Raw genomic sequence first — 25,035 nt, 5'->3', positions numbered from 1 at the left:
AACTGTCTGATTAATGGCTTGGTTTGTGTGTGCCATAGATCTGTGTGAAGAGGAAGAATTCAAAGTATTACTTCTGGAGTTGAAACACAAACACGATGTGATCATGAAGTCTCAGATGAGGCATAAATCCTCCCTGAGTCGAAGGACCTCCAGCACTGGCAGCCGGGGGTAAGTGTGTTGTTCCCTGCAGGTCACCCGGCGCGCTAGCTTGGCCACCCAGATGTGGTTGCACCCTGCGGTCGGTGTGCAGAGAACAACCCGTCTGTCCTTTCTGAACGAGCTCTGAAAGGCAGAAGCTGACTTTCGGTTGCTGAAGGCAGAGCTCCTTTGAAGAGTGGTTCTTTCACTAGAAAGAGATGGTTTTTTGGGGGGGAAATGGCTCTGCACTGTTGTGGTTTAAGAACTGCTCCGAACAGAGAACCAAGTGGTGAGAATTTACCCTGTTAAACCACTGATACTGGTGTCTGAGAATCACTGCTTCAAACGGATTAAATTGAGCTTCTCAATAATATGTCTCATGGCCAAGATACTGTGTTCAGAGATAGTTTGCACAGGTCTTTATGTTTACTAGACACCAAAGCAGTCCTGCAGACCACAAAGCTCACTAAACAGCCTGTGGGCCCTCTCCCTCTACATTTACTCCACCGGTTGCAGAGTAGATCCATTAGGTGAGCTCTATGAGATCTAACGTGAATTTGCAGTACTACTTTAAAACTCCTTAAAATTCCTCCCACCTTTAATATCCACATTAGTGCCTTTGTGTTGCGTGGGTGCCAGGAAGCTAAATTCACGTTCCATTCCAGTGGGAGAGGCTGTGAAGCATGAGGAGGAGGTGAGAAGAGCTACAGGGTAAGAGGAAACGTTATGTCCTGCTCACAGCTTCGATGCCCCTTCTCCCTGTCCTGCAGGAAGGTGGTGAGGAGGGCCAGCCTTTCTGACCGAACAAACCTCTACAGGAAGGAGTGCGAGAAAGAGGCCATCGTCTGGCAGCAGCTGGGGGCAGCAGAAGAAGGAAGAAACTCGGGTCTCATTGGAGAAATTGGGGAGACTCGGTCTGACCAGGAGAATACAGACCCCGTAAGGAATCTCTTCTGTATTATGGGAGTCACTGAGGAGGGCTGGTAGCGCAGGTTCAATAGCAATGGGTGCCCTGGGATGGAAGGTGGCTGAAAAACTTATAAACCTCATCCATCAGATGTAAGCAAAAGACCAAATTCTCATTTGGTATGAACTGGGATATCCCACTCATGTGGAAAGACTGTTTTGGATTTACAGCTGCATAGTTTTGAGATACGGCCCTAGTGAACCAGGAAGTTCAGAAAAAATAGCGTGTGCATTTCCCTTTACAGCTAACAAACTGGTAATCACAAAAGAATTGTAATCTTGTTTTGCAGTTACTTGTTTTTAATTCAGTTATTGTCATGTTATATTAATATGCTTATCTCTCTATATTCTTTTTTAAGTGAGTCCTTCTGAGTTAACGTTCCATGTTCCTGGTTGGGAGCCAGCTCCTGGTTGGGGCTCACAGCATTATAGGGTCCTGTTAGTGGGTCAGTTCAATGTTTGTGCTGCAGTACCTGTCTGGTGGAAGGGCTTAGTGTGAGCAGGCTTAGGAAGTTGTCACAGGGATGAACTGCGTTACGAGGGACAGGGGAAGATGCTCTTCTTTCATGTCTTCTTGTTACAGAATTCAGTGCTGGAGAACTCTTCCCTCCTTCCAGAGTTAGCAAACAAAAGCACCCAGTGTGACTCTGAAATCCCCCTCCAGAATGGACTCATGGCGTCTGCCAGCACTTACCAGTACACCTTTTCCAACGGGGACGTTTGGAGTATGCACGCTGACCCCGACAGTAATCCAGGCCACATGCTGCCCTACGGCAACCCCGGGCTCCCTGACACACAGCAGTTCTGGGATGCCTACAAGGAGCATAACCATCAAACGCTCTCCGAACTTAAGCGGCAGCGGGCTGCAGCCAAACTCCTCAATCACCCTTTCCTCAGCACCCACTTCGGCAGTGGCATGGGAGGAGTTGCTGAGAATGGGGGTGAGGCCAAGTCACACCTAATCGGATCCAGGACTTCTCCCTACAGCGCCAATGGGACCTCAGTGTATTACACAGTGTCCAGTGGTGATCCACCCCTCTTGAAATTCAAAGCTCCCATGGAGGAAATGGAAGAGAAGGTGCATGGGTGCTGCAGAATTTCCTAGTCTCATCTGTTTCTCACCCCAGAGGAAACAAGACGTGGGTGGGCTGGTTGGATCCATCACAGCGGCCAGGTTGTTTGCATTCCAAAGGGAGAACTTGGTTATGGACATCCTGACTGTGGCGGCCTCATTCATCTTGAATTGTACTTTACCCTGCCAATTACTTCCATTGCAGTTAAATGAGTAATGCAGGTGGAGCAAGGCTCTTAGGAGAGGAAGGGATGTGCATCAGTATGATGTAAAAAGAGTCGTCCTAGTCTTGCTCCCTGGGGAAGAAGGTATGGCGCACTGCCTCCCCATCCTTGGGAAGTCATGAGATGCCTTGGAACGAAGAAAGGATCTGAATTAAAATCTTTGCATCTGAGCCTCTTGCTGTAAGTCACCAGGCTTCTGGAAGGTGACAGTTTAGACCTGAATTTTCACTCTTGGGTGATGCATATACCCTGGCGGGGAGATCAACCCCCACACGGGGTTTGCAAGAGTGGACAGAGCTGTTTTCCGTACAGCTGGATCCAGCACTTACAGGGCCTGAGCAACAAGCAAGCATAGATGCTGCACTTGCTTTAGGAAGTTTGCAAGGTGTTATCTCCTTGCAGTGACAGCTCACCATCAAAAACTGTCCGCTGGTTGGTCCTGTTCTGCTCATGTAAACTCGTCACTGCAGACTGCCATCAGGTTTTAAGCAGAACTTTTCCTGGAACAGGCTTCACTCAATAGGCTTTAAAACTGATGTTGCAATAAGGGGCCCTGGCAATAGAATTTTACTGCAATAAAATACTGACAAAGGTCTATATTGGGATAAGTAATTTAAAAATCTTATTTGTACTATTTAGACTCTTAATTTGTTAAAACTGAAAAGACTTTTGCTGATCTCACTTTCCTATTGATTCTGTTTATTTACTCTGTATGCTCAACACAGATACTAGGGGCAGTGTGCTTTGCGTTCTCATTTTTCTGGATTTCCAGAACCACAGGGCTCGGGAGGGATGAGGAGGAAAGGCTTGCCAACACTAATCTAGAACTGTCATGAAAGCGTTTCTAATCTCCCTAGATGTTATGACACTTGCGTTAACCTGCAGTCTTTGGCTGATAAATAAATGTTAAGTCATTGCTTTGGTAGTTGAACATTGCAGCAGGGCAGGATATTTTTTCGTGTGTCTGTTTTTCCAGCTCCCATGCTGAAGTCGTTAGCAGTGGTTAGTAGCTGTCAGAAGACTTAAATGCCCCTATGTATAAAGGAGTCGCCTAGCGCCATGCAGTCCTTAGCAAAGCCTCCCTGCTGCAGAGCGGTTGGCACACCACCACCAGTGTTTTCGTGTAGTTCATGTCAGCTCTGACAGGCTACCTGAGAAACACCAGCGTGGTATAACCTGGGGGTTTGGCACTGGCTCTTCAGCAAGTTAAGGCTTTGCATACCTGGGGGAGGTGAAAGGAGAGTGCCCCGTGGGAGACAGCTCCGAGGAACTGGCCACAGTTAACTAGTTGTATCTACAGAAGTAACTGTAAATCTTCAACCCTTTTTCTGCACAGAGGGGCTATTGCCCCTGCAATATTTTGTATTTGTAACTATTTGCCTGCATGAGTATGTGTCTTCTCGGGCAGTTTAAATTCCAAACTCTGAAAACAAGCCTGTTTGGGTCTCTGTAAGCCATCAGTGGATTAAATCCAGTGACTTAGGCTGCCAGTCACTGTTAAGTGCTACCCTCTGCTCCCCATCAAATCTAGCCCATCTCTGGAGCTGGATATTTTGTGATACAGGGCTCTGGGCTCCTCATTCTCGGCTCCTCGAGGCAGCAGAGGTGGCTGTGTGTCACCACCACAACCACGCTGTGCAGGAAACCCTTTTGGACCTGAAGGTTATTACCAGGCTGACAATTTACGCTTTTGAACTCTGAAGATACAATTCTCTTCCCTCAGCAGTTTTAGGAACAAATTAGAAAATGGTTGCGGTTGATCTGATTTTTTTAAAACCCCAGTTCAGTTAAAGGCAGGGGGTTTCTTTGTATGTTTTGAAACATTCAGAGAAGTTGAGCTTCCTCCATTATTGAAACGTGTATGCTAAATATAAGACTAGAAAATACTATTGTGCTTGACTTAACCTTAAGGGATTTTAAAAGTCATTCTCTAGTAGAAAGAAGATGATTTGGTAACTGGACAGACTTCACCGCATCTGTGTGTGGTTAGCAGTGGGTCTTCTGATTTCCTCAAGAAAATTCTTCTGGGATAACACCAGGTGTAGCCTGGGTATTGCTGAACAGGGAGAGATGATCTTTCAGATGCCTCTCTTCTCCCATGGTGGTGGGGGTTGTCTCTCCACATCCATCCTAATGATGGTGGTGGAGAATTTGGGGCCAGCTGATGCCTTCCCTCCCAGGGAGGGAGGAGTTGGGCCCTTTTCCTTCTCAGAGCAATTTTGTGCTATCAAGGGTATTGAATCCTACCGAACTCCAAGCAAATGAAAAGGAGACTGTTGAATGCAATAGTGTTAAGTAGTTTGAGGCTTGCTTTCACTGAGAGTTGTTAATACATTAAAACTGTAGGAAGCCAGTCCATTTTAGACAAACAGCTTTTAGTCCATTGGTATTTCACTCTGTTTATATGTAAAACTCCAGGAACTCATCACTCTAGCTGTGATCTTGAGCAAACCAACAATTGACTTACTATCAGGCAAAAGATATTACAGGTTCGAGATTACAAAACATCCCCCTAATTGGACTTTGTATTGTAATTGTAAAATTGGCTGTAAGACAGCTCTTCTGGCTTTAGCACTGCAAGCTCACATGCTCACTGAAGTCTAGTGGCGTCTGATCAAATGTAAGCAATTCTTATTCAGACGAGAGAGTCAGTAATCGATAAATGTTCCAGGATATGTTTCACAGCCATGCCAAGTATTAACCTGTCACTGGATTTGGGTTGAAGTTGCATCAGAGTGGGACTTGCAAAGGCTGATTGAATAGTGACCTAGAATGGATTTGCGCTTATGTATTGGTGACATTCTGGATATAATGGTCACTGCCTGTGGGGCACTGGCAAATATGCTCAGGGAAGGAGCTGGCAGCTCATGCTGCACGCAGAGTTGTTGGTTGTAGGTCTCGGATGAGCAATTCTGTAAAGTGGATATTTAACCTGCTTCTGGTAAGCTTTGTAGAGACAAACAGGCTTTTGGGGGAATAATAAACACATAGATACTCTTATATGTGCATTGTAGGAGCCTACCTCTAGGAATAGGGCTTTTTATTATAAAATTTAGCAGTGTTACAACAATAGTGGGGGTTTTTTATATCTATGTGTTTCAAAGGCCATCCAGTGGAGAGCTCTGAGGTACATAGCAGAAGGCACTTGGCTATTTCATTGGATCCTAATATTGCTAGAAAGCTGTAGGAACTAGAAATCATATTGTGATTGGCATATCTAGCACTTGGCTTATTAGAGGAAGATTTGGGGGTTTTTATGCTATACTCAGTGTTTTTAGGCTCAGTAAACATCTAAGTACAGATTCAAGGTCAGATTAGGGTCCCACTTTTGTTAGCAGTAAGCCGAAGGCTGTAGTTGTTCATACAAACTACACAAAGATTTGAGAACGTGGATGTATTGACGGGTCTATTGTAGGCAGAGCTGCACATGAGAATAACCCTTCTGCTTGCAAAGTCTTCCTGTATGCTGAAGTCACGCTGTTTCTGGCAAACTAACTGGTTGATGAGAGCAGCTTTACTTTCCATGTTGAAAGACTTTTTTTTAGGCAGAAAAAAAGGTGTCTCAAAAGAGCGTCTCTGCTTTACTGAGCTCAACCAAGAAAGTCCGAGCACTGAAGTGTTAGATAAGGGCTTAAGTACCATTGCTGGGATCTGTTTGACGCCAGACCTGGATCTGTATTTCACCTACCAAGTGATGCGATTTCAGCCCACTTAGTCTCACTTCTGTGGTGCTCCAGAATCCTAAAACCCTCCCAATTTTGGGAAGAACTGACTCTAGCTGATGTGATTCTGTACCATCTTGCAGGTGTGGTTGAAGAACCACATGGGTGAGGAACTCCTGGTAGGGAAGGAGAAGCGCATGGCAGGGCAATAGCAATAACGAAGCAGTGCAATACTCAGTGGAGGCAGTGAATTCTCTATTGAGAAGGGTCTTTATTGAGCAGGGCCTTACTTCATGGGGTTGAAAGCACTTAGAAACTCCCAAATGGCATTACAACTTCTGTTTAGTGCCCTTCTGTTTTAATCTTGGAGCTCTGTTTACCCAAATCTTCTCTGCTGAAACCAAATCAGCAATTCCATGAAAGAGGAATACCTTAACCAAGAAAGCAAAAGCACTGCTCTTCAGTGAGCCACGGATGAACTGTTGTCCATCTGCTGGAAGGTGTTCTCCCTGCGTCTGGATATTTCTGTGCCTTATCATACTTGCTAAAGGTAACTCAGTAACTAGTCTCTGGAAGGTTTGTGGTGACTATGTGAACTGTGCTGTTCTTTAACTTGGAGACTATTTTGCAAGGGGATAGCAGTTCAGAGCATACCAGATTTTGGAGTTTTCATTTGCTCTTTCAATTTCTCTCATGATCACCGGTTCTCTCTTCCTAAATAGACAGGCAGGAAATGCCGAGGGTCTTCATTCTAATTTAACAAATAGCGTTGACCTACTTTGTTATAGCAGTTCTCTACAGGCAGAGTCCGGAACACGCTTGTAGTAGCACGGTCTAGCCTCTTACTACAGAACACAGCTAGTATTTACATTTTTCTTTTGTTTTGCTTGTGGCTGTACAACAGAATTTGTTGTCCCCGGTTGTTCTTCAGCTTTATTCTGCTGTTTTCATGTTGGCCAAACTGGTAACGGACTTCTCAGTTCCCCCCCACAATTCGAGTACCGCTGGGTTCTTCAGGCAACATCTGCCATGGCACGATTATGACCTAGAATATTTTGCTATATTTCAACTGCGGAAGCTGTAGTAGAGGAGACTCTGCTCAGGATACCTGTTCCCAAACTTACACCAATGCAATTATCTCCACCCGCAGCTGGAGGACAGATACGGGTTTTAAAACAGTGCAGATGCAGCCTTAGCATTGCCACCTCTACGTCTTCAGCCTGTAGATTGCAGTGTGAGAATGGGCTACAGTGGTGTCGGTAACCCTGGTACAGCTCGGTGTGACTGCTGCATGGACAGGATATTAACAAACGACGGCAAGCCTTCCGCAATAATTCCTAATTCCATCGATCAGTAGTAAACGATGTACAAATAAAACTTGATTAAATGTATTTTATGTGAAAAAAAATAATGTAAGAACTGTATATTGTATTAGCAGCTTTGTGTATAAAATGGCATTTTGGCAATCAGAGTCTAATATATTTAAAACTTTTTTTTAAAAAAAGGATATTTGATATTGTACGGAATTGACTTTATTGCTACTGTAAGTATGAAAAGATGGTTTCTTAACATGTTGAAGCAATGCATAAAATCTTAAATGGTATGTAAAACTCATGCCAAAAGGGTATGTCTGACAGTATTAGCACCTGACTCAGTGTCTTTAATAGAGAGATTGAATTTTTTAATTTAAAAATTATATTAAATTTCTTTTAATAATACAGAAAAATGCCACTGAGTTTTATTTAATTGGTTTACATTTTGGGACTGCCTGAATATCTGTCTCTGCCTCCCCTACAACCGTTAAGTACAGCCAGGAATTGTCTAGAAGAGTAAGTCTAGGCAGTCGGTAGGTGTAGCCGTCTGTTTTTCAGCAGGTAGCAGTAATTCCTGATGGGGACAAGCAGGAAGGCCAAAACCTTAACTGCCTGTCCTGGATTTTGTCGTGTCCGAGGCATTCGTCAACGCGCTTCGTTAACAGGGTCCTTCTCGGGGGGAGTTGATTCGGGCGAAGGCACAAGCACCCTCACCCTCCCTGACGCGCCTGGCGGGAGAGCAGCACACGGCGGGTGAGAGGAACGGCGAGGGCCGAGGCCTCCGCCGGGGCTGGCCACGGGGCAGGTCCGTGTCAGGCCTCGAAGCCGCATGGAAGGGGTTCGGGGCGGAGGCCAGGCGCTGTGAAACGGCCGCCTCAGCCAGGGGGGGCCTCGGCGGCCTGCGGAGGGGAGCGCCGGGGCGTGCGGCCTCCAGGGCCGGGCGCTAACAGGCCTGCGCGGTCCCCCGGCCCCAGCGCGGCGGGGAACGGCTTCTCCGGCCCCTCTCCTTCCCCTCGGCCCGCGCCGGCTGGAGCGGGGCCGGCCGGGCGGCGGGGCCGGGCCGCCTTCGCCGCAGCCAACCGGGGCGCGGGGCGGGGCGCGGCTCCCCCACTGGCGGCGGCGGCGCGGCGCTGTTTGGATTCAAAGCCGCTATAAAGGCGCTGCCGAGGCCGGGCCGGGCCGCGCCATGGCCAACCCGTCGCAGTGCCTGGAGGAGGGCGCCGGGCGCTGGCCGCCGCGGCCGCCCGGGCCGTACAGCGAGGCGCAGCGGCTGGCGCTGGAGGAGCTGGTGGCGGGCGGCCCCGAGGCGCTGCGGGCCTTCCTGCGGCGGGAGCAGCTGCCGCCGTTCCTCTCGGAGCCCGAGGTGCAGGCCATCGCGCGGGGCGCCCTGCCGCCCGCCGCGGGCCCGGAGCCGGCGGGCGAGCCCTCGCTCGGCGCCTCCCTCGACGCCTCCTCGCTCACCTACTTCCCCGAGCGCTCGGACCTGGAGCCGCCGGCGCTGGAGCTGGGCTGGCCGGGCTTCGCCAGCGGCGCCTTCCGCGGGCTCACGCGGGTGGAGGCGCACTTCCAGCCCGGCTGCGGGGAGAGCATCTACGGCTGCAAGGAGGCGGTGCGGCGGCAGATCCGCTCCGCCCGGCAGGTGAGTGCGCGCCGGCGGCGGGGAGCGGCCGGGAGTCCCGGGGGTGCGGGCTCTGCCGGCAGCGCCCCCCGAAAGCGCCCTGCCGCGGGCCCTTCTCCAGCGGGTCAGCGAACCGGAGGGAAAACCGGCAACAGAACCAATGCGTATTTAAAGCCAAGTGGCTTTAAACCCCCTGTCGAGTAAAGAAAGCCCTGTTAGGAGGGCAAGCTGGTGAATACACAGCGACTGGTTCTCATCCCAACAGCGTCCGTCTATATGCTGCACCCGTGAATATGCTGCGCGCTCCCAGGGGTGGTGGGTCGAGAGTTCCCCGTCCCTCGGTACTGCATGCAGCACCGCGGCTGCTGTTCGTGGCCAAACCACCCGCTGGCTTCAAGCTGATCTTCCTCTTATTCAAAGCAGAAGGTTTCCTATTCCAGGTTCCTCACTGATGTGCTCTGCAAGACAGATTGCTTGCAGAAACCTCCTACTGTCCCTTAGAGGCCTTATTTTGTGTCATATCCTTTCTTATAAAAGAATGATACCTACAGAGGTAACCCTATGATTATATTTCCCTTCTCTTCTTTCTCCTCATTAATTGCCCCTAAGTAACGTGCAGACCTGCTCTTAGCAGGACTTCCCTCCTACAGGAGTAGATGGTTTTGATCCAATGCAGAATACGGCTTAAAAAATCACACGGAGTAGTAACTTGTAACTGTTCTCTGTAACTCATTATGTTACCCGAGTTTATAGCCTCCAACTCTAACCCCCAGGAGGGAACCACCCTTCTTGTTAGCAGCCGTTCAATTGGCTTAGCTAAAATTTAAATGTCTAGCTTCCTCTTCGGGTGGCCAGGTGAAGCAACCTCTGGCTCTGTGTGTAACTTGTGCTCGCACATGGCACACCCTGAATTAGCAACCGAGCTTAGTCCCTGCCTGCTTCGGAGCGCAGGAGCTTAGGGCGTGTGTGAGGATGACATGAATGACGGGCTTCTTGCCAGAAACGGTCACAGAGGAAGCGCTGTTCTCATCTACCTGAAAAGGACCGGTCTGGCGATTTGAGTAAAGTCATGAAAGCATCTGTTTCTCCAAAAAGCTGTACTTGTTTGTAATGTTCTTGCTTGTAGCATCCTGCCAAACGCCTTCCCTCGCACCGAGCCAAGAGCCAGGCAAGCTGTTCCTGCGCTGCCGTGTACACGCCTGATCCAGGGAGCGTTTTTATGGACACAGAATGGAGAGAAACTTTGATTCCCTATAATTTACTGAATATCAGATGCTGTGCGATGTTGCTCAATCATGTCTGAGTTCTTCGGGTTAATGTGAGGAACAGGAAAACTTCAGATGCTGTGTAGTTTCTTCTCAGCTCGCTCAAATGCGGTTAGCTTGGGTGGCTAAAGGGGACATTGTTGCTCTCTTGCCTCCACTATCCTGAGTGGATGAGTGCAGAGAAAGGGCTTTCTCTCTCTCCTCTAAACATAACTGTACTCTTGCTCATTTTGAGTAAAAGTGTGTTTCTTCTTCAGCTGCTAATTCTGGGATTAGAACTCAAATGTGCTGCTAACTGAGTAGTCATTTGAAGGCACCAGTGTTTCCAAAGGGTTTAGTGTGAATTGTTCTGTTTTCAGGGGTTATTTTCTTACTCATGTGGTCTTGTCAAAAGCATCTTATTTTTCTTTATGTTCCTTTGACACTTAGACAAGTGATAGGTTAGGGAAAAGCACAGGAGACACGTAAGAAGCACAAGCATAAACTAACTTTATTTAGAAATACCAACGTGTCTGTGTGTGTTATACATAAGAACTCATCCATACGGAGCCAATCCCTTAGGGAGCAGGGCACAGGTGTGAATGCAAAGCTTAGCCTGTTCCTGTGGGAAACGTTTCCTCTGAGTACAGGCAATGCCACACACAGAGCAGTTATGTTGCATGCATATACACCTTGGGTGTGTTGCAGCAGTGCATGGATGCCTTCTCTATCTGATAAGGGCAGGTGCCAGGTACCTGCAGCGGTTGTATGATTGTTGTCCTCAATGCTGGTCTAAAAGAAAGAGAATAGAAAAGTAAGTCATAAATCCAAATTCTTTGTGTCCCCGCACGGATGTGCGTTCCTGGTTTTGAAGGGTGAGAATTCTGGCACCGAAATGGTGTGCGATGCGGCTCTGAATTGGCTGGAGAGGTTGTTCATAAATGTAGGACTGTTGTCTTGTCTTCGGCCCATTGAGAGAAAATCTTCCCATCGTCAGACTTGCCTTCTGTAAAGAACTGTTGAGTGAGTGGAAGGATTTCTTGTGAAGGTACGGGATGGAAAGTCAGAATACATCTAGTAAGAGTCTGGAAATGGTGAAAAACGTCACAGAACTAGTTTATCTCTTGGTAACTTATATAGGGAGAGCATTCCCTTCCTACCACACAAAGAGAAATCAATCGGGGTTTGTGAGATGTCCAGCTGTGACAGCACAGAGGCCATTTGAGCCAATTCTCCCGCAGGCAGTGGCTATCTGTAGCAGGTATGCCGTGCTGGGAGCACAGGAGTGGAGATGGCTTATCTGGATTCCTGATTCTGCTGTGATAGCTTCCCCGATGTTACCAAAAGGCCAGATTACAGGGCATTATGTAGGAGAGCAGGCTGTGAAAGCGTACAAAAGCAGCAGCAGACGTGAGGGGAAAAACCTCTTCAGGCTTATGCTTTGCACTCCAGGGCACAGTGAATCTACAGAAACATTGCGGGAATATAGAAATCTTCTATAACTTGCCAGGGCCTATATAGCAGGACAAAGAAACGTGCGTCTGGCCTTGATGATAGCACCAGGAGAAACGGCTGGGGGAGGCAGTGATCTGGCCTTGTGTTAAAATAAAGCCTTTGAACAAGTGTTGTCGCTTTTTTTTTTTTTGGCAGGTGATTGCCCTTGTGATGGATTCCTTCACAGATATTGATATCTTTGGTGACCTTCAGGATGCCTATAACAACCGCAAAGTCCCTGTCTATATCCTTCTTGACCAGGACTTCCTACCCCATTTCTTGGAAATGTGCAAGAACTTAGGAGTTTGTCCTGAGCAGGAAAGCGTAAGTACTAAGCATGCGTGGGTATGGGGTTTGTTTTTAGTTTTTGTGGTACAGTTAACGGTTATGGATATCAAAACATCATATAAAACAAAACATCTATAAAACATCAGACTCTCTTGAAAGACTTGTCTTTTCTGTTTGATAACTGGTATAAAAGGGGGTTTTCTGAAATGTTTCTCAGCTCTTGAAGATCAAGGCTCAGTATTGCATGGTTTCAGTATAGTCTCTAATCCAACATGTGAAACTGCTCGCAAACTCGGTGAAAACAACGTAGAAAAGGCATATCTACTCCTACCCTATGCTACCTACATGTAGGAGCTACAGCCACGCTGTGCAGCTCTCCAGTGTGCTGGGTGGAGCATGCACTTGTGATCCCTGTCCTGAAGAAGCAGCAATTTTCAAGCATTTAATTCTGCAAGATCCAAGTAGCTTCATTCTTTGGCTCAAGGAACTGCTTACTAAGGAAAACAGAAACACAGGAAGCTCAAGGGTGGTATAGCTTTGGTAACATCTCTTTTCTTCACTAAGGCATAGTTGCTTTCTTTTAAAAGGGTTTGGATGATGTGACCCAGGTGGTTTACTTAATTCCTTTCAATATAAGCTGACATGACTGTGTTATGTCTTGGCTTGGACAGGCTTGTGTTCACCCTAGTGAGAGCTTCTCTGGATGGGGAGCACTCCTCGCTTTGTGGGCAGTAATTCATAGGAACGAGTTGTTCTCTCCAGCTTGATTCTCCTAATATAACAGAAATTAAGCACTGTGTAACTAATAAGACTCACATCCAGACAGTGTGAGGAGTTCACTTCATTCCTATCTTCCATAGTGTGTGTAGCTGTTTTTAGGTAGAATTGCTAATCAAAACTTTTTGGAAGTTAACTTAAATCTGATGTTAATTTTTCCCTTCTCTTCTGAAACAGCTGATGAGAGTTCGAACCCTCACTGGGAACACCTACTATATGAGGTCGGGTGCCAAAATTGTTGGGAAAGTCCATGAGAAGTTCATGTTAATTGATGGCATTAGAGTGACAACGGGCTCCTACAGGCAAGTATTGGGGTCTGCTGGTGCCTGATGAAGCTATAGAAAGGGGGAGTTTCTGCAAGAAGGATGTATTAACTTTGCTTTGTGCCTGGTACTAATGAATGCCAATGGCAAGTGGACTAGCTGAGTCTAAGTGGGACTAACACAAACCTGGAAGCAGCTTTGGAAAACTGGTTTGCACAACTTGTTGCTAGCAAAGCACTTGGCCATGGCTAAATAGAGCTCTTCCTGAAGAAGAGAGAGTGAATGGTCTGACTTTTGCCTTCCTTATGCACAGCACTTCTAAGCTGAGTCTTGCTATCTGTAACCGTACGTGTTGAAATGCACTGGAGATTAACTGTGGATCTTGGTTTGTTTTCAATAGTTTCACGTGGTCCGATGGGAAGCTGAACAGCAGTAACTTGCTGCTGTTGTCAGGTCAAGTGGTTGAACATTTTGACCTGCAGTTCAGGATTCTTTATGCCCAGTCGATGCCCATCAACCCTAAGCGGCCGTCCAGCTGCAGGAACAGTGGGATATTTGATCACCTGGTGAGCAGAATAGAGTCCCCTAAAGAATATACCGTGGAAGGCAACTTGAGAGCAGAATTTGCCAGATTGTCTAGTACTCCAAAGAAATTGTTGAAAGAACTAGATCAGGCCGAAGATACTCCTGGAGGCAAACCTTGTAACCTGGGGCATTCTTCCCTCTGTGAAGAGGAGTGGTTCAGCGATCAAGAGGCCACGGTGGAACGGAAAAGCGCATCGACTCAAACTGGCCCATGGGAAGAGAAGCCTGTGGTGACCATGTGTAATGCTGCCACGCAGACCCATGCTGTAACGGCAGAAACTGGCACTCAGACTTCTCTCGCTGCTAGAATGATGGGCACTCAGACTTCAGTTTTGCTGAAGACTGCAGTGACACAGACAAAGGAAGATGAGTACACAGAAACACCCCTGCTTCACAGAAAGCTGTCAAAAGAAGGATCTTCTCTGTCTGGAAAGGCTGTATCAAGTTCTAGTCTGCGATCACTGTCTTCGTCGTCATCGCAGTGCTCTCTTGCAAGCTCTACTGGCTCACTATCTTCTCTCCGGTCCTTTGAATATTCTAGCAGTCACAGGGCAGACTATTTCCAAAAACTGCATAAAGAGAGGCAATTCCACTACTCCACTATCAGGTCGAAGCTTAGCCACATGGTGGATATCCTATCCCGGAGGGGACGTGCGCCTGTAAACTACATGACCCAATACACCGGCAGATGCAATCTAAAACAGAGGCGCGACATCAGTGCCAGCCTGCGCAGCCTCCGGGACGTCTCCCTCTTTTCTCTGAATAAATGATTACTGCACTGAACGCAGAACGCAAAAGCTCCAGTCTCAAGTTGCAGTCACTTTGTACCTGCCGATTCTTCCACTTCCTTCTGGCACTTCTACTTTTTTAATACATGTGTACATCACTCTCCAGCACTTTGTTTTATACTATGCAATTCAAGCAATAAAAAAAGAGGGGTTTACTTATACTGCAACTACTTGCATGTTCCTCTTACATGCATTAGTGGTGAAGGTTCATTTTAATTCTGGATGTTTAACCTGAAAAGTAAACTTACTGCTGCTTCCTAGGGTTGCTGATGCTCTGGCTTTAATTTAACATGGTAAATGTGGAAAAATCTGAGTCGGACTGATTGTGCTCAGAGTGGCTTTGGAGATTTAGCTTTACATCAAGGTATACTAGAATTTTTTTTTTCTTTTTAATACTGGCTTTTATTTCTACTTTATCTTCGGCATGAGGGGAAACAACTTTTATAAAGAGCCATAATGCTAATTTTATTCTAAGTCTGACTTTGGAGAGATATACATCACTCTTCCACTAAAGTTGTAAAGGGTCTGTTGGAGCAGTTGCAGGTTCTTATCTTCAACTGTATCCTTTTTCCACTGTTTAAGCCTTCTGAAATGGACTGAGCTAACTAGCTCTTCAGTTTGGTCATCCTCTCATGCCTTTGCGTAGATACATATATATATCTGTATATATAAGTGTGTGTACATATACACATCCTCAGAAGAGCATCTTCTTAAAACCAAGACCAGGAGGTAGCAACTTAGCACTCCAAGATAGCTGTACCCATTCAGTATTTGGGCATAGTATTTGGAACTAAAAGCTAGGTATGTCGGAGCTGTATGTAAGACTATTAATGGGAATGTATTGCTGAAGCGTTGGGTTTTGTGCTTGTGAGTGGGAGATGAGGTGATATCTGGCGTTCGATGTCTTGCTGCAGCATACCTGTTGTACTTCTCTTTTGGAATGACTTCAAAGAACTTTGTCTCTTGTGCAACTTGTTACACAGAATTAAGACTTTTAGTCTTAGCACTGTAAAATGAGCTTCCAATTCTGGCTCGGCTTAGGAATGTCTGAACCATCTTGCTTCTGTTAAAAGACCTGTGAACAGCTTCCTTCTTTGGAGTGAACTTAAGAGGCGAGACAATCACCGAGGGCGTGTGACAAAGCCCCTGTTCAAAAGTAAACTGACAAATGCACTACAAAATGTTATGGGTCATGTTTGGTAATATTATTGTACAAGTAAGTGTTAAGAGTGGAAAAAAACCCCACCAAAACCATTTTTCTCTTTAAACTGTCCTATCTGAAATATTCTGTTTCCTGCTCTATTTATCCTTTATCCACTACTAACTTGGTTTGAGGAGCAGAAGTGCTGGTCTATTTTTTTAAAATATTTCCAATATTAAATGGATCTTGGGTTAAGTTGCTTTGCAGAGACATTACCTGAATATTTTTTAGTGGTACTGTGTGTGCTTGTGCTTGCTGGATCACTTACTTGAGCAGTGTGTGGATTCCCTCTCTGAGATCTGACCTGTACTGTTATTCTTTAGGCCTCCATCCCAGTACTTTAGTGACCAACCAGACTCTGAATTCTGCCAAGTCAAATCGGTCTGGGTGTAATGTATTTTCTTCTCATTTATGGGCACGTGTGTCCAGTAGATGGCACGTTTCAGCTGTTGTCTTGAATATTCCCATAAAACCAGCAATGAATGAGTGAACAGAAAAATATCCAAAACTCAACAAGACTGCAACTTAAGTGTAGACAGCAACACTTTATTCTACTAACTTTTCTATCTCTGTCCATATAGATTTCAAAGAGGCTTAGCTACTTTTGTAGCTCGGATTTCAATGCAGCCACCTCCTCCCTAAAGCAGTAAGGCAGATGTACAAAGAGGTGCAGGCAGGAAAAAACCCTTTGTCTGCACTTGTTTAGAAAGATACGATACTTTCTTGCCTGGTCCCTGGAGCTGGAACACCAGGGGCGAAGCAAGTTGCAGAGAGGGAGCCAAGATACACCTTCAAAGCCAATCTCGGGTTGTATTTTTAAGAGCTCATGTCCAGCAGTGCTTGACTGTATGTAAAATCAACTTCGTTCTATGTGCTTTTTAACTTTATTACACTGTGCAGCTGTTTTGGTACTCTCGCAGGAACAAGGAACACTTTACAAATAAACTCTTCTTGCCACGGGGTTTTTCACCTGATCGTTGCTGAGCTTTGTTTTCTATTTGTTTGGCGTTTTGAATCTGGGTGACTAATGCAGCGCTTCCCCCGCCGTTGGTGCTTTCCCTGGAATGAAGCCGCCTGTCCGGGAGGGCCCTTTGCCCTCCCTAACCGTAGGAGCAGCCTTTTGATCGGGGGCTGGGGAGCAGGTCCAGGGCTGTACTTGCTCTCCCTGCTTCATTCAAGGTTTGCTTTCTCTGCGGCTGCTTCCCTGGGCGGGGGGAAGCCAGCCGGCTCTGCCACCCGCGACGTTCCCGCGGGAGACGCTGCTCCAGCGCCCCTTTCCCTCCCCGCCGCCGGCGGCTGCGCGGGGACGGGCGGAGCGGAGGCTCCTCACCCGCGGCGCGGCCTCCCTGCGCGGCGGCCTCCCTGCGCGGCGCCGCCGGCTCCTTCCCGCTCCCCCGGGGCCGGGCGGGAGGCGTGGAAGGGCCTCCCGCGCGCGGGGCCCGCCCGCGGAGCCGCTATAAAGGCGCGGGGCGGCAGCGGGCCGGGCCGCGCCATGGCCAACCCGTCGCAGTGCCTGGAGGAGGGCGCCGGGCGCTGGCCGCCGCGGCCGCCCGGGCCGTACAGCGAGGCGCAGCGGCTGGCGCTGGAGGAGCTGGTGGCGGGCGGCCCCGAGGCGCTGCGGGCCTTCCTGCGGCGGGAGCAGCTGCCGCCGTTCCTCTCGGAGCCCGAGGTGCAGGCCATCGCGCGGGGCGCCCTGCCGCCCGCCGCGGGCCCGGAGCCGGCGGGCGAGCCCTCGCTCGGCGCCTCCCTCGACGCCTCCTCGCTCACCTACTTCCCCGAGCGCTCGGACCTGGAGCCGCCGGCGCTGGAGCTGGGCTGGCCGGGCTTCGCCAGCGGCGCCTTCCGCGGGCTCACGCGGGTGGAGGCGCACTTCCAGCCCGGCTGCGGGGAGAGCATCTACGGCTGCAAGGAGGCGGTGCGGCGGCAGATCCGCTCCGCCCGGCAGGTGAGTGCGCGCCGCTCCGCGTCGCTCCGCGCCCCGCCGCGCGGCGGGACCCCGCTCCCCTCCCTCCCCACCGCTCCCGCCCGGCTTCCCGGGATCCACCTCCTCCTTCCCCCCTTCATTTACTTTTAAATAAACTCCCCATTTTACTCACTATGCCATTTTGTTATTGCTTTATTTTTTTCCACCATCTTTTGTATTTATTTTTTTTAATAGGTTCATTATTTGCAAGCTTTTCCCCCCCCTATCGATGAAAACCGAGTCCGTGCTATCCGGGCCTCGCTAAGCTCGCTCAGGGAGTTGGCACCTGTGAGCGATACGTCCTAAACGTGCCCGTTCCCAGCTCTTTTAAGTAGTCGTTGCTTCCACATCGTACGGCGGTACACAGCAAACCTCGGGGCTCAGGCCGTGGGAGAGATCTGCGAGGGCAGGAGCTGGCTCTCAGGGGAGGTTTTACTCAAGGAGCTTGGGCGAGTCATCAGATCTTGGCTTGAAATACCATGAGAATCTGAATAATAAGTTGAAGGCAAACCTCATTTTTATCTTAAATAGAGAGGTGAGACGTAAAGAGCAGTCGGACACCAGTGAATTTTTTTTTTACTGTTTCTTTTCATGTTTGAAAAATTTGAAAGACTCTGGAAAACTTAGGTTTTGGAAATAAGCTCACCTTTTTCTTCAGGCAGTGCTTTTGAGGCAAAGACATCTGTTCTCAGGAAAAAAACCTCTTGCCTAGGAATCCGAGACCAAATTTGTCTAACACAGAACTCGACCCCTGATTTTGCCGTATCTCAGGGTGAGGAAGAAACCTGAAGCAATACATTTGTTTTGCCACTGTTCTGGTTCTTCCGAGGTATTCTCAGCACCCCCAAACATCTCCACGATCAACTCTGTGCTCCTGTTCCACCAGAAGTTACTGATGTAGCTGAAGAAGGCTGACAGCAAAATGTCTTTCTTTTCCTCATGCAAAATACTTTTTTTATCAGCTCGCTTAGGTTTTCGGAGAGGTGTCAAGTCTCCCTCTGCCGTTGTTGTTCTTGGCACTGCTCTAGAGGTGGGGGGAAAGGAGAAAATGCTCAGATTTCTGCAATTTTTTCTTGAAGGTGAAGTTATGTAGTAAAAAAGGGAAGGGTTTAGTACAACCTTAATTAAAAACCATGAGCAACATGCTACTGAACAGATACAGGAGCTACCATTGCTGGTCATTAGTGATGACCTCTGATTTTTAAGTAGAGAAAAGGCGTCCTTCCACAATAGGCTTTCAGGCTAGATTGCTCGTACCTAATGAACCAGAAAAGATACAGATCCCAGCAAAAGAAGCTTCAATGTCTGCTGCTGAAATTATAGTAAAACCCGAAATTCTGCAATGCGATAATAAAAACCTTAGATGATGTTATCTGCTATAAGTCGGTCAAGCGACAACAAGATTGGGGCAAATAATCTTTAACAACAATTTCTGTTCATAAATTCAGTATTTTTTTTTTCTATTTAACTGTACAGGGACATGAGTAAGTGATCACCGTGAAGGGGTGATGTATATTTTGTCTCCTGTACCTCTGTACTGCACTCGGTAATCACCTGTACCAAAATACCATTCTCTCCACAGAACTTTATTCTGATCAGTTATTTTTTCCTTTCTTTTCTCTTTCTTATATGTCTGTTAAATGTTTCAGCAGTCCTGTGAACAACAGAAGAATATACCGTATCACAGAAGACTGTACCATGGTCCATAACCACCAGGAAAAAAAAAAGGGGGGGGGGGAATATTTAATTTGAAAGTCAAATTCCTCGTGTGCCATCTCCCTTGGGATGCTGTGGAAACAGCCTAATGATTTCTTCTGAAACTTGTTGCAGATGATTGCCCTGGTTATGGATTCCTTCACAGATACCGATATCTTCAAAGACCTCTTGGAAGCTTGTAGCCAGCGGCAAGTTAAAGTGTATATCCTTCTAGATCAGTCTTCATTTTCCCACTTTCTGAAAATGTGCAAGGATCTGGGAGTTGACCTGGAACAGGAAAAGGTGAGCCTTGTCATGTTTATAGGGATACAGAGTTGATCCTCTTATGACTCTAATCTTTGAGCTATCAAAAAGAAGAAACTATTTTGCCTGCTGCCACAACTTAAAGTGGGTTTCATGTAGCTCTAGTGCTTTCTTGGATGATTTAACCATTCTTGCATAAGAAGGCAATTAACAGAAAAACTGAAATCGTTATAAGTGGCTGTTACAGTTGCTTTCTGAGCACAAATACAAATCGAATATTCAAGGAAATGCAGGAGGAATGTCCAGTTCCTGAAGGATGACTGGAGTTGCTCAGGCTCGCCGAGACTTTGAAGGCTGATGGAGAAGCAGGTTCTCAGGAGTCTGCGGAGTTTGGATCCCTCCGAGGTTTGGCGACAGTAGTTTTTACAGTCACATTCTGCACATTCAGTTTATGGGTCTGCCCCTTAATGCCGCCTCTTTGCCTACTAAAACAAGACAAAATTATCATTTGGTTCCTAGAGGGTGAATCTTGTGCCACTGCGCAGCAACCTTTGCTAGTTCGTCAGTGATAATTATCGTTGTCTGTTACTCCTTTAAATACAATTTTTTAACTTTGAAATCCACATGATGCTCACCGTATCTTTAACAGTTGATGAGAATTCGAAATATCACTGGGAACACATACTACACGAGGTCGGGCGCCAAAATTGTTGGAAAAGTCCGTGAAAAGTTCATGTTAATTGATGGCATTAGAGTGACAACGGGCTCCTACAGGCAAGTGCCAATTTCTTTCTGTTGCTTTACGTGGTTTCTTTACATGGAAAGGAAAAACAGCCACGTTGCAAAACTGCTTTTCTTGTCACAGTTTATTTGTAACGTTTGTCCTAAAAAGAGCACGCGGCTCATCATTTGGATTATAAGAACAATCTGACTAAACGTGATGAAAGAGGATTTTCAGTTAATACTTTGTTTACGATTTATTTTCAATTAACTCAAAATTTTCTCATCCTTCCTTTGCTAGTTTTACGTGGACAGATGGGAAGCTGAACAGCAGCAACATTTTGATCCTGTCAGGCCCCGCAGTTGCACACTTTGACCTGGAATTTCGCATTCTTTATGCACGGTCAAAGCCTATCAACCTCAAAGAGTTATCCAGCTGCCGGAAGAATAAGGTGTTGGACCAGCTGGTCAGGATAACAGTGGCTTCCAGAGACTTGACCAGGGAAAACTTCCTGAGAATGGAGTTTTTGTATCTTAGAGCATTTGCAGGAAATCTAAAACGGAAGCGAAGCTGGCTGCATGCCTCAAGGGAGGCAGTCTACGTGTCAAATAATGCAATGCATGCCTCTCCTCCACTGACTAAGAGGAACGGCTCTCTAGTTATGAGGCCACACTGGATCATAGAGAGATGAATTGCACGTTCACTCCGAGCGAGCAGCAGAACCTCAGGAACCATGTCCAGCTGTCCATGTCCAGTACTGTCTTACAGTAGGTTTGTGAGAGCAGCTGGGAAACAAACCTCGAACTGCCAGAAAGTGATACTGGAATTGTGGTTTCGTTTGAAGACCACCATAACGCAGATCAACAGATACAATTATGGTACTGTCTTAGGCTCAGATGTGTTCTTAAAAAAAACTCATAACACCTGGAAAGCCATTATTGACTTCTAGTATTCTGTCGGATTTTCATTTTTCCATCTATTCTTACATGTTTTAAGCTGACGGGTTAGCAGTGTCTTAGCTCAGTAGCTCAAACTGTTTTTTTAAGGAATCTAGATATAGAAAATAATATTGCTTAAAGGTCTTCCAAAGATGAATAGCAGGACTGCTGTATGGCTCTGAAATCAGTCTAAGCTTAGTCTTGTGTTGCACGAACTCCCCACGAACTGTTTCATGACACAGAACTGAAGTGGAGTAACCATAATCTAGAAACTAGTAGATCAGTACTGTGCTACTAGTCCTCAAATGTCACATTTTCTTTACACGAAGCTGTGCTGCTAGGCAGAACGAGCTAACGTGTCAGGCAAACAAGGCTTTTGCAATGCCTGAATTTCAAATGACCTTTTTTCTTTATAAGAATACTTGGATTGTTGGACATCATGCAATAAATGTGTGCAAGGGATAGTATTCCTGAGAACCTGCTATGTTTGTAGTAGAGCCAAATGAGACCGTTTTCTTGGCATTACTATATATACGTTTTGGTTTCTCTATGGTTGCTACTGCTGTCTGATCTTACGGGAAAAGTCGAGTAGATCTGAAATCTGTGAAGCTGCTGCTGCTGCTTCTCAAAAGCCTTACTTCCACCGGACATGCAATAACGTGAAAGTCAGAAATAGAACCATTTATTTTTAAGGTTTCATGCAAGCTCGATTTATTTTTTTATTTCCTTTTTTTTAAATCCATCCATTTCTGGAGAAAACCAAAAAAACCCAAATGAATAAACTATCTTCCCAAACAGTTGTACGTTGAGGCACTGAAGTTCCAGCAGCCTGCCAGTGCAGAAACTCTTGTTAGTCCAACCATGGCAGCTGTGGCAAAAGCAAAGGTACACCATTTCTCAAGTTGTTCTCGAGGCTCTTGCTACTGCAAAAAACTCAGGTATATGCTTGCAGAAGTGTCTTGTGGGTTCTGGGCTTCAAAGGGGAAGGTTAAAGCTTAGCTGGGGAATTTCATATGGGTCTCTGCTAAACATCAGCAGGGTTAACAACAACATTAAATTGGACATGTGGAGCTTACAAACGTCTTCATGGACAATGCAGTAATGTACTGATTAGGATACAACTAATCTGTGCCCTTTTTCTTCTGCGCTTACAATCATGGAAATGTAATAGTTCTGACTCCTAATCTGTAAATGTTCAATAGTTTATAGTTTAATAGTCTTCACTTTCATCCAGATGTAAAGAAGTTTGAAATACGTATTTTTATTCTTAACTATATTTTCCATAAACACAAGAACCATACAGTGTTGTACTCTATGCAAAATATTGTTTGTGCAATCTTATTTTCACAATAATTATCTGTATATGTTTTCTCAAACATAAATTTTTAACTTTGTTATTCACCTCATTACTTTAATAGGCAACTCTTTCCATGTGCCATTAGTAGGACTTTTTCTCAGCAGTCGCTAATATATTGATACAAAATACTGCGATGAGTTGTGTTTATTTTTGATAGAGTGGACTTAATCTGAAAAGTACATTGAAATAAATAGCTAGAATTTTGAGTGTCTTTAATGATAACTGAATAACCTCTTTTTGAAGTGGTTACGTAGAGACTTAGCGTAACAAGTGACCGTGGAGGTACAGCATTGTGAAGTGCAGTCTGTGTTAATCACCACAACCACACTGTTAGCGTGTCAAGTTATTAATGAGGAATGAGAATGATTAATAAGAATATAAAATGATTAGATGTTTTTTCCATAAGCATGAATTTTTGACAGCATTAATAAACTTATTAGAAGCTGGTTGTTTTTTTTTTAATCCAGCCTATGCTTAATTAACTCAAAAGTCTACATTAAATTTGATTCAGTAATAACTTCCATGGGCTGTAGCGAGCCTGTGGCAGGGCACCGCTGGCCCTATTAACTATTCTATTACTATTATAAACTATTGTTTTCTTTCTAGTCCTTCAGCTGCCTGGTGTGCAGTGCAGCAGCTGTGGCGCGCGTGGCGCGGAGGCATCCTTCGTGGGAGAAGGGGAGCCATTAGCTTTACTTGATTGATGAGACAAGGACTTTTTGGAGGCGATCTTTCAACCCCGTGAGGTCCCAGGTTCTCCCCCAGGTTATGCTCTTCGTTTTAGTAACGGGAGCGGTATCTGGAGGGCTGCGTTAGACGCGTTTCACTCTTTTTCTTTCGGCTTGGAGGCGAAGGGTGGGTTTCAGTCGCACTTAAAGACTGTTTCGTCAGCTGGGTCTCCTCGGCAGCGTCGCCTCCGAGTGGCAGCGCGGGTCCGGCGCTCGGCGCGGGGAACCGGGAGCCATTTCAGCGGTTAGAACAAGGAAACGTCCAACGCTGCAGCAGTTCGTGCTCTGCTCCAAGAGCAAAGCGGGGTTGGTAACGCACAGGGCCTTTTGCCCGCCTTCGGAGAAGCGGAGGCAGCGGTCCGCGGGCTGGCGGCCTCCCTCAGCAAAAGCCCCTCGCCCGGCGGCGCCGAGGAGCGGCCCGCGGGCCCGCTGCGGGCACCGTGGCAACGGACGGCGCCTCACGTGGGCGGGCCCCGCCGCCGGGGCCCCGCCGCTTCCGCTTGCCCTCTCACCCCAAGATGGCGGCGCCCGTGGGACCGGTGAAGTTTTGGAAGCCGGGTGAGGGGGCGCGGCCGGTGCGGGGAGCCGCGGTCCCGGGGCGGCGGGGGTGCGTGTGAGAGCTCCTTCCCGGGCTGTCTGCAGCGGGCCCCGGGGCTGCCTTCCCCCCCCCCCCCCCCCCCCCCCCCCGGCAGCCGTCGGCTGTTGGGGGTCGCACCGATTTGAGACGCCGAGGGCGGCGGAGCAAACGTGCTGTCCCGCCGCCGGGGCCTGGGGGGGCGGCGAGGTCTCTGTGACTCCAGCCGGGCGCTGCCCGGTACCGAGGGTGGCAGGGGAGGGGACGCAGTCCGCCCTCGGCCCGCCGGCTGGGCGTGCTGCCCTTCGGGGGGGGCTGGACTGGCTGGAGAAAGGCGCAGGGGAACCCCAAGAAGTTTAACAAAGGGAGGTGCGAAGTCCTGCCCCTGAGAGGGAGTAACCCCAGGTGCCACGCACCGGGGAGAGCAGCTGAGCAGAGCTGAGAGGACCTTGGGGTCCTGCGGGCAACAAGCCGAGCGTGGGCCGTGGATGAGCCTTGGCAGCAAAAGAGGTCACCCGCGTGCCGGGCTGTGTGAGGAAGAGCGTTGCTGTTCGGTTGAGGGAGGTGATCCATCCCCTCAGCACTGGGAAGGCCGTATCGGGGCGATCTGTGGGCTCCCCAGCACCAGGAAGAGATGGATTTAGGGAAGCAGGTCCACAAAGTGAAGGGCCACAAAGATGATTGAGAGATTGGAGCATGCGACATGCAAGGGGAGGCTGAGAGGGCTGGGACCGTGAGGAAGAGGAGTCTCAGGAGCATCTTTTCAATGTATGTAAATACCTGATAGGGGGGTGTAAAGAAGATGGAGCCAGGCTCTTCTTGTTAGTGCCTGCTGACAGTGCAAGAGGCGATGGGCACAAGCTGAAATATGAGAAAGTCAACTTAAACATGAGAGAAACCTTTTCTACTGCGGGAGTGATCCGGTTCTGGAAGAAGCAGGCAGGTTGTGGGGTCTCCAACCCGACTGAACGGAGGACCTGAGCAGCCCGCTGTAAGTGACCCTGTGGTAAGCAGGGTGTTGGACTAGAAGGTCTCCAGAGGTCCCGCCCAGCCTCCGCTCTGCTCTGACTCTGTGATCGTTCCCTCGGGCTTTGGGCAGCTGTATACCTTCCCATTTGCTTATCCCAGAGGGGAGCTTGGTGGGTCTGAGTATGGTAATTTT

At 47.6% G+C, this 25,035-nt stretch overlaps 4 protein-coding genes across 6 annotated transcripts in view; all 4 read left to right on the top strand.

Moving 5' to 3' along the window:
- PPP1R16B (protein phosphatase 1 regulatory subunit 16B) overlaps positions 1–3,327 on the top strand; it is a 62,734-nt gene extending 59,407 nt beyond the window's left edge. For both annotated transcript variants that reach the window (XM_076351930.1, XM_076351931.1), the window contains exons 9-11: positions 39–168; positions 909–1,077; positions 1,688–3,327. In XM_076351930.1, the coding sequence (XP_076208045.1) occupies positions 39–168; positions 909–1,077; positions 1,688–2,209 (821 nt within the window). In that variant the 3' untranslated portion in view covers positions 2,210–3,327. The remainder of the gene's footprint in view (positions 1–38; positions 169–908; positions 1,078–1,687) is intronic.
- Positions 3,328–8,561: 5,234 nt separating this feature from the next.
- Positions 8,562–14,937, top strand: LOC143166939 (protein FAM83D-like). The gene is made up of 4 exons (XM_076351820.1): positions 8,562–9,014; positions 11,888–12,055; positions 12,974–13,098; positions 13,460–14,937. Exons 1-4 carry the CDS (start codon positions 8,562–8,564, stop codon positions 14,412–14,414), a joined length of 1,701 nt encoding a protein of 566 aa, XP_076207935.1. The 3' UTR covers positions 14,415–14,937.
- Positions 14,938–17,125: 2,188 nt separating this feature from the next.
- On the top strand, positions 17,126–22,699 carry LOC143166881 (protein FAM83D-B-like). The gene is made up of 4 exons (XM_076351707.1): positions 17,126–17,578; positions 19,427–19,594; positions 20,205–20,329; positions 20,577–22,699. Exons 1-4 carry the CDS (start codon positions 17,126–17,128, stop codon positions 20,965–20,967), a joined length of 1,137 nt encoding a protein of 378 aa, XP_076207822.1. The 3' UTR covers positions 20,968–22,699.
- Positions 22,700–23,788: 1,089 nt separating this feature from the next.
- DHX35 (DEAH-box helicase 35) overlaps positions 23,789–25,035 on the top strand; it is a 32,768-nt gene continuing 31,521 nt past the window's right edge. The window contains exon 1 of one of the 2 annotated variants that reach the window (XM_076351706.1): positions 23,789–23,857. In XM_076351706.1, the coding sequence (XP_076207821.1) occupies positions 23,818–23,857 (40 nt within the window). In that variant the 5' untranslated portion in view covers positions 23,789–23,817. The remainder of the gene's footprint in view (positions 23,858–25,035) is intronic. The other variant, XM_076351705.1, reaches the window with a different exon arrangement.

This window comes from Aptenodytes patagonicus, chromosome 14 (assembly GCF_965638725.1).
Source record: "Aptenodytes patagonicus chromosome 14, bAptPat1.pri.cur, whole genome shotgun sequence".
Lineage (NCBI taxonomy): Eukaryota > Metazoa > Chordata > Aves > Sphenisciformes > Spheniscidae > Aptenodytes > Aptenodytes patagonicus.
This window is presented reverse-complemented; position numbering and strand designations above follow the sequence as displayed.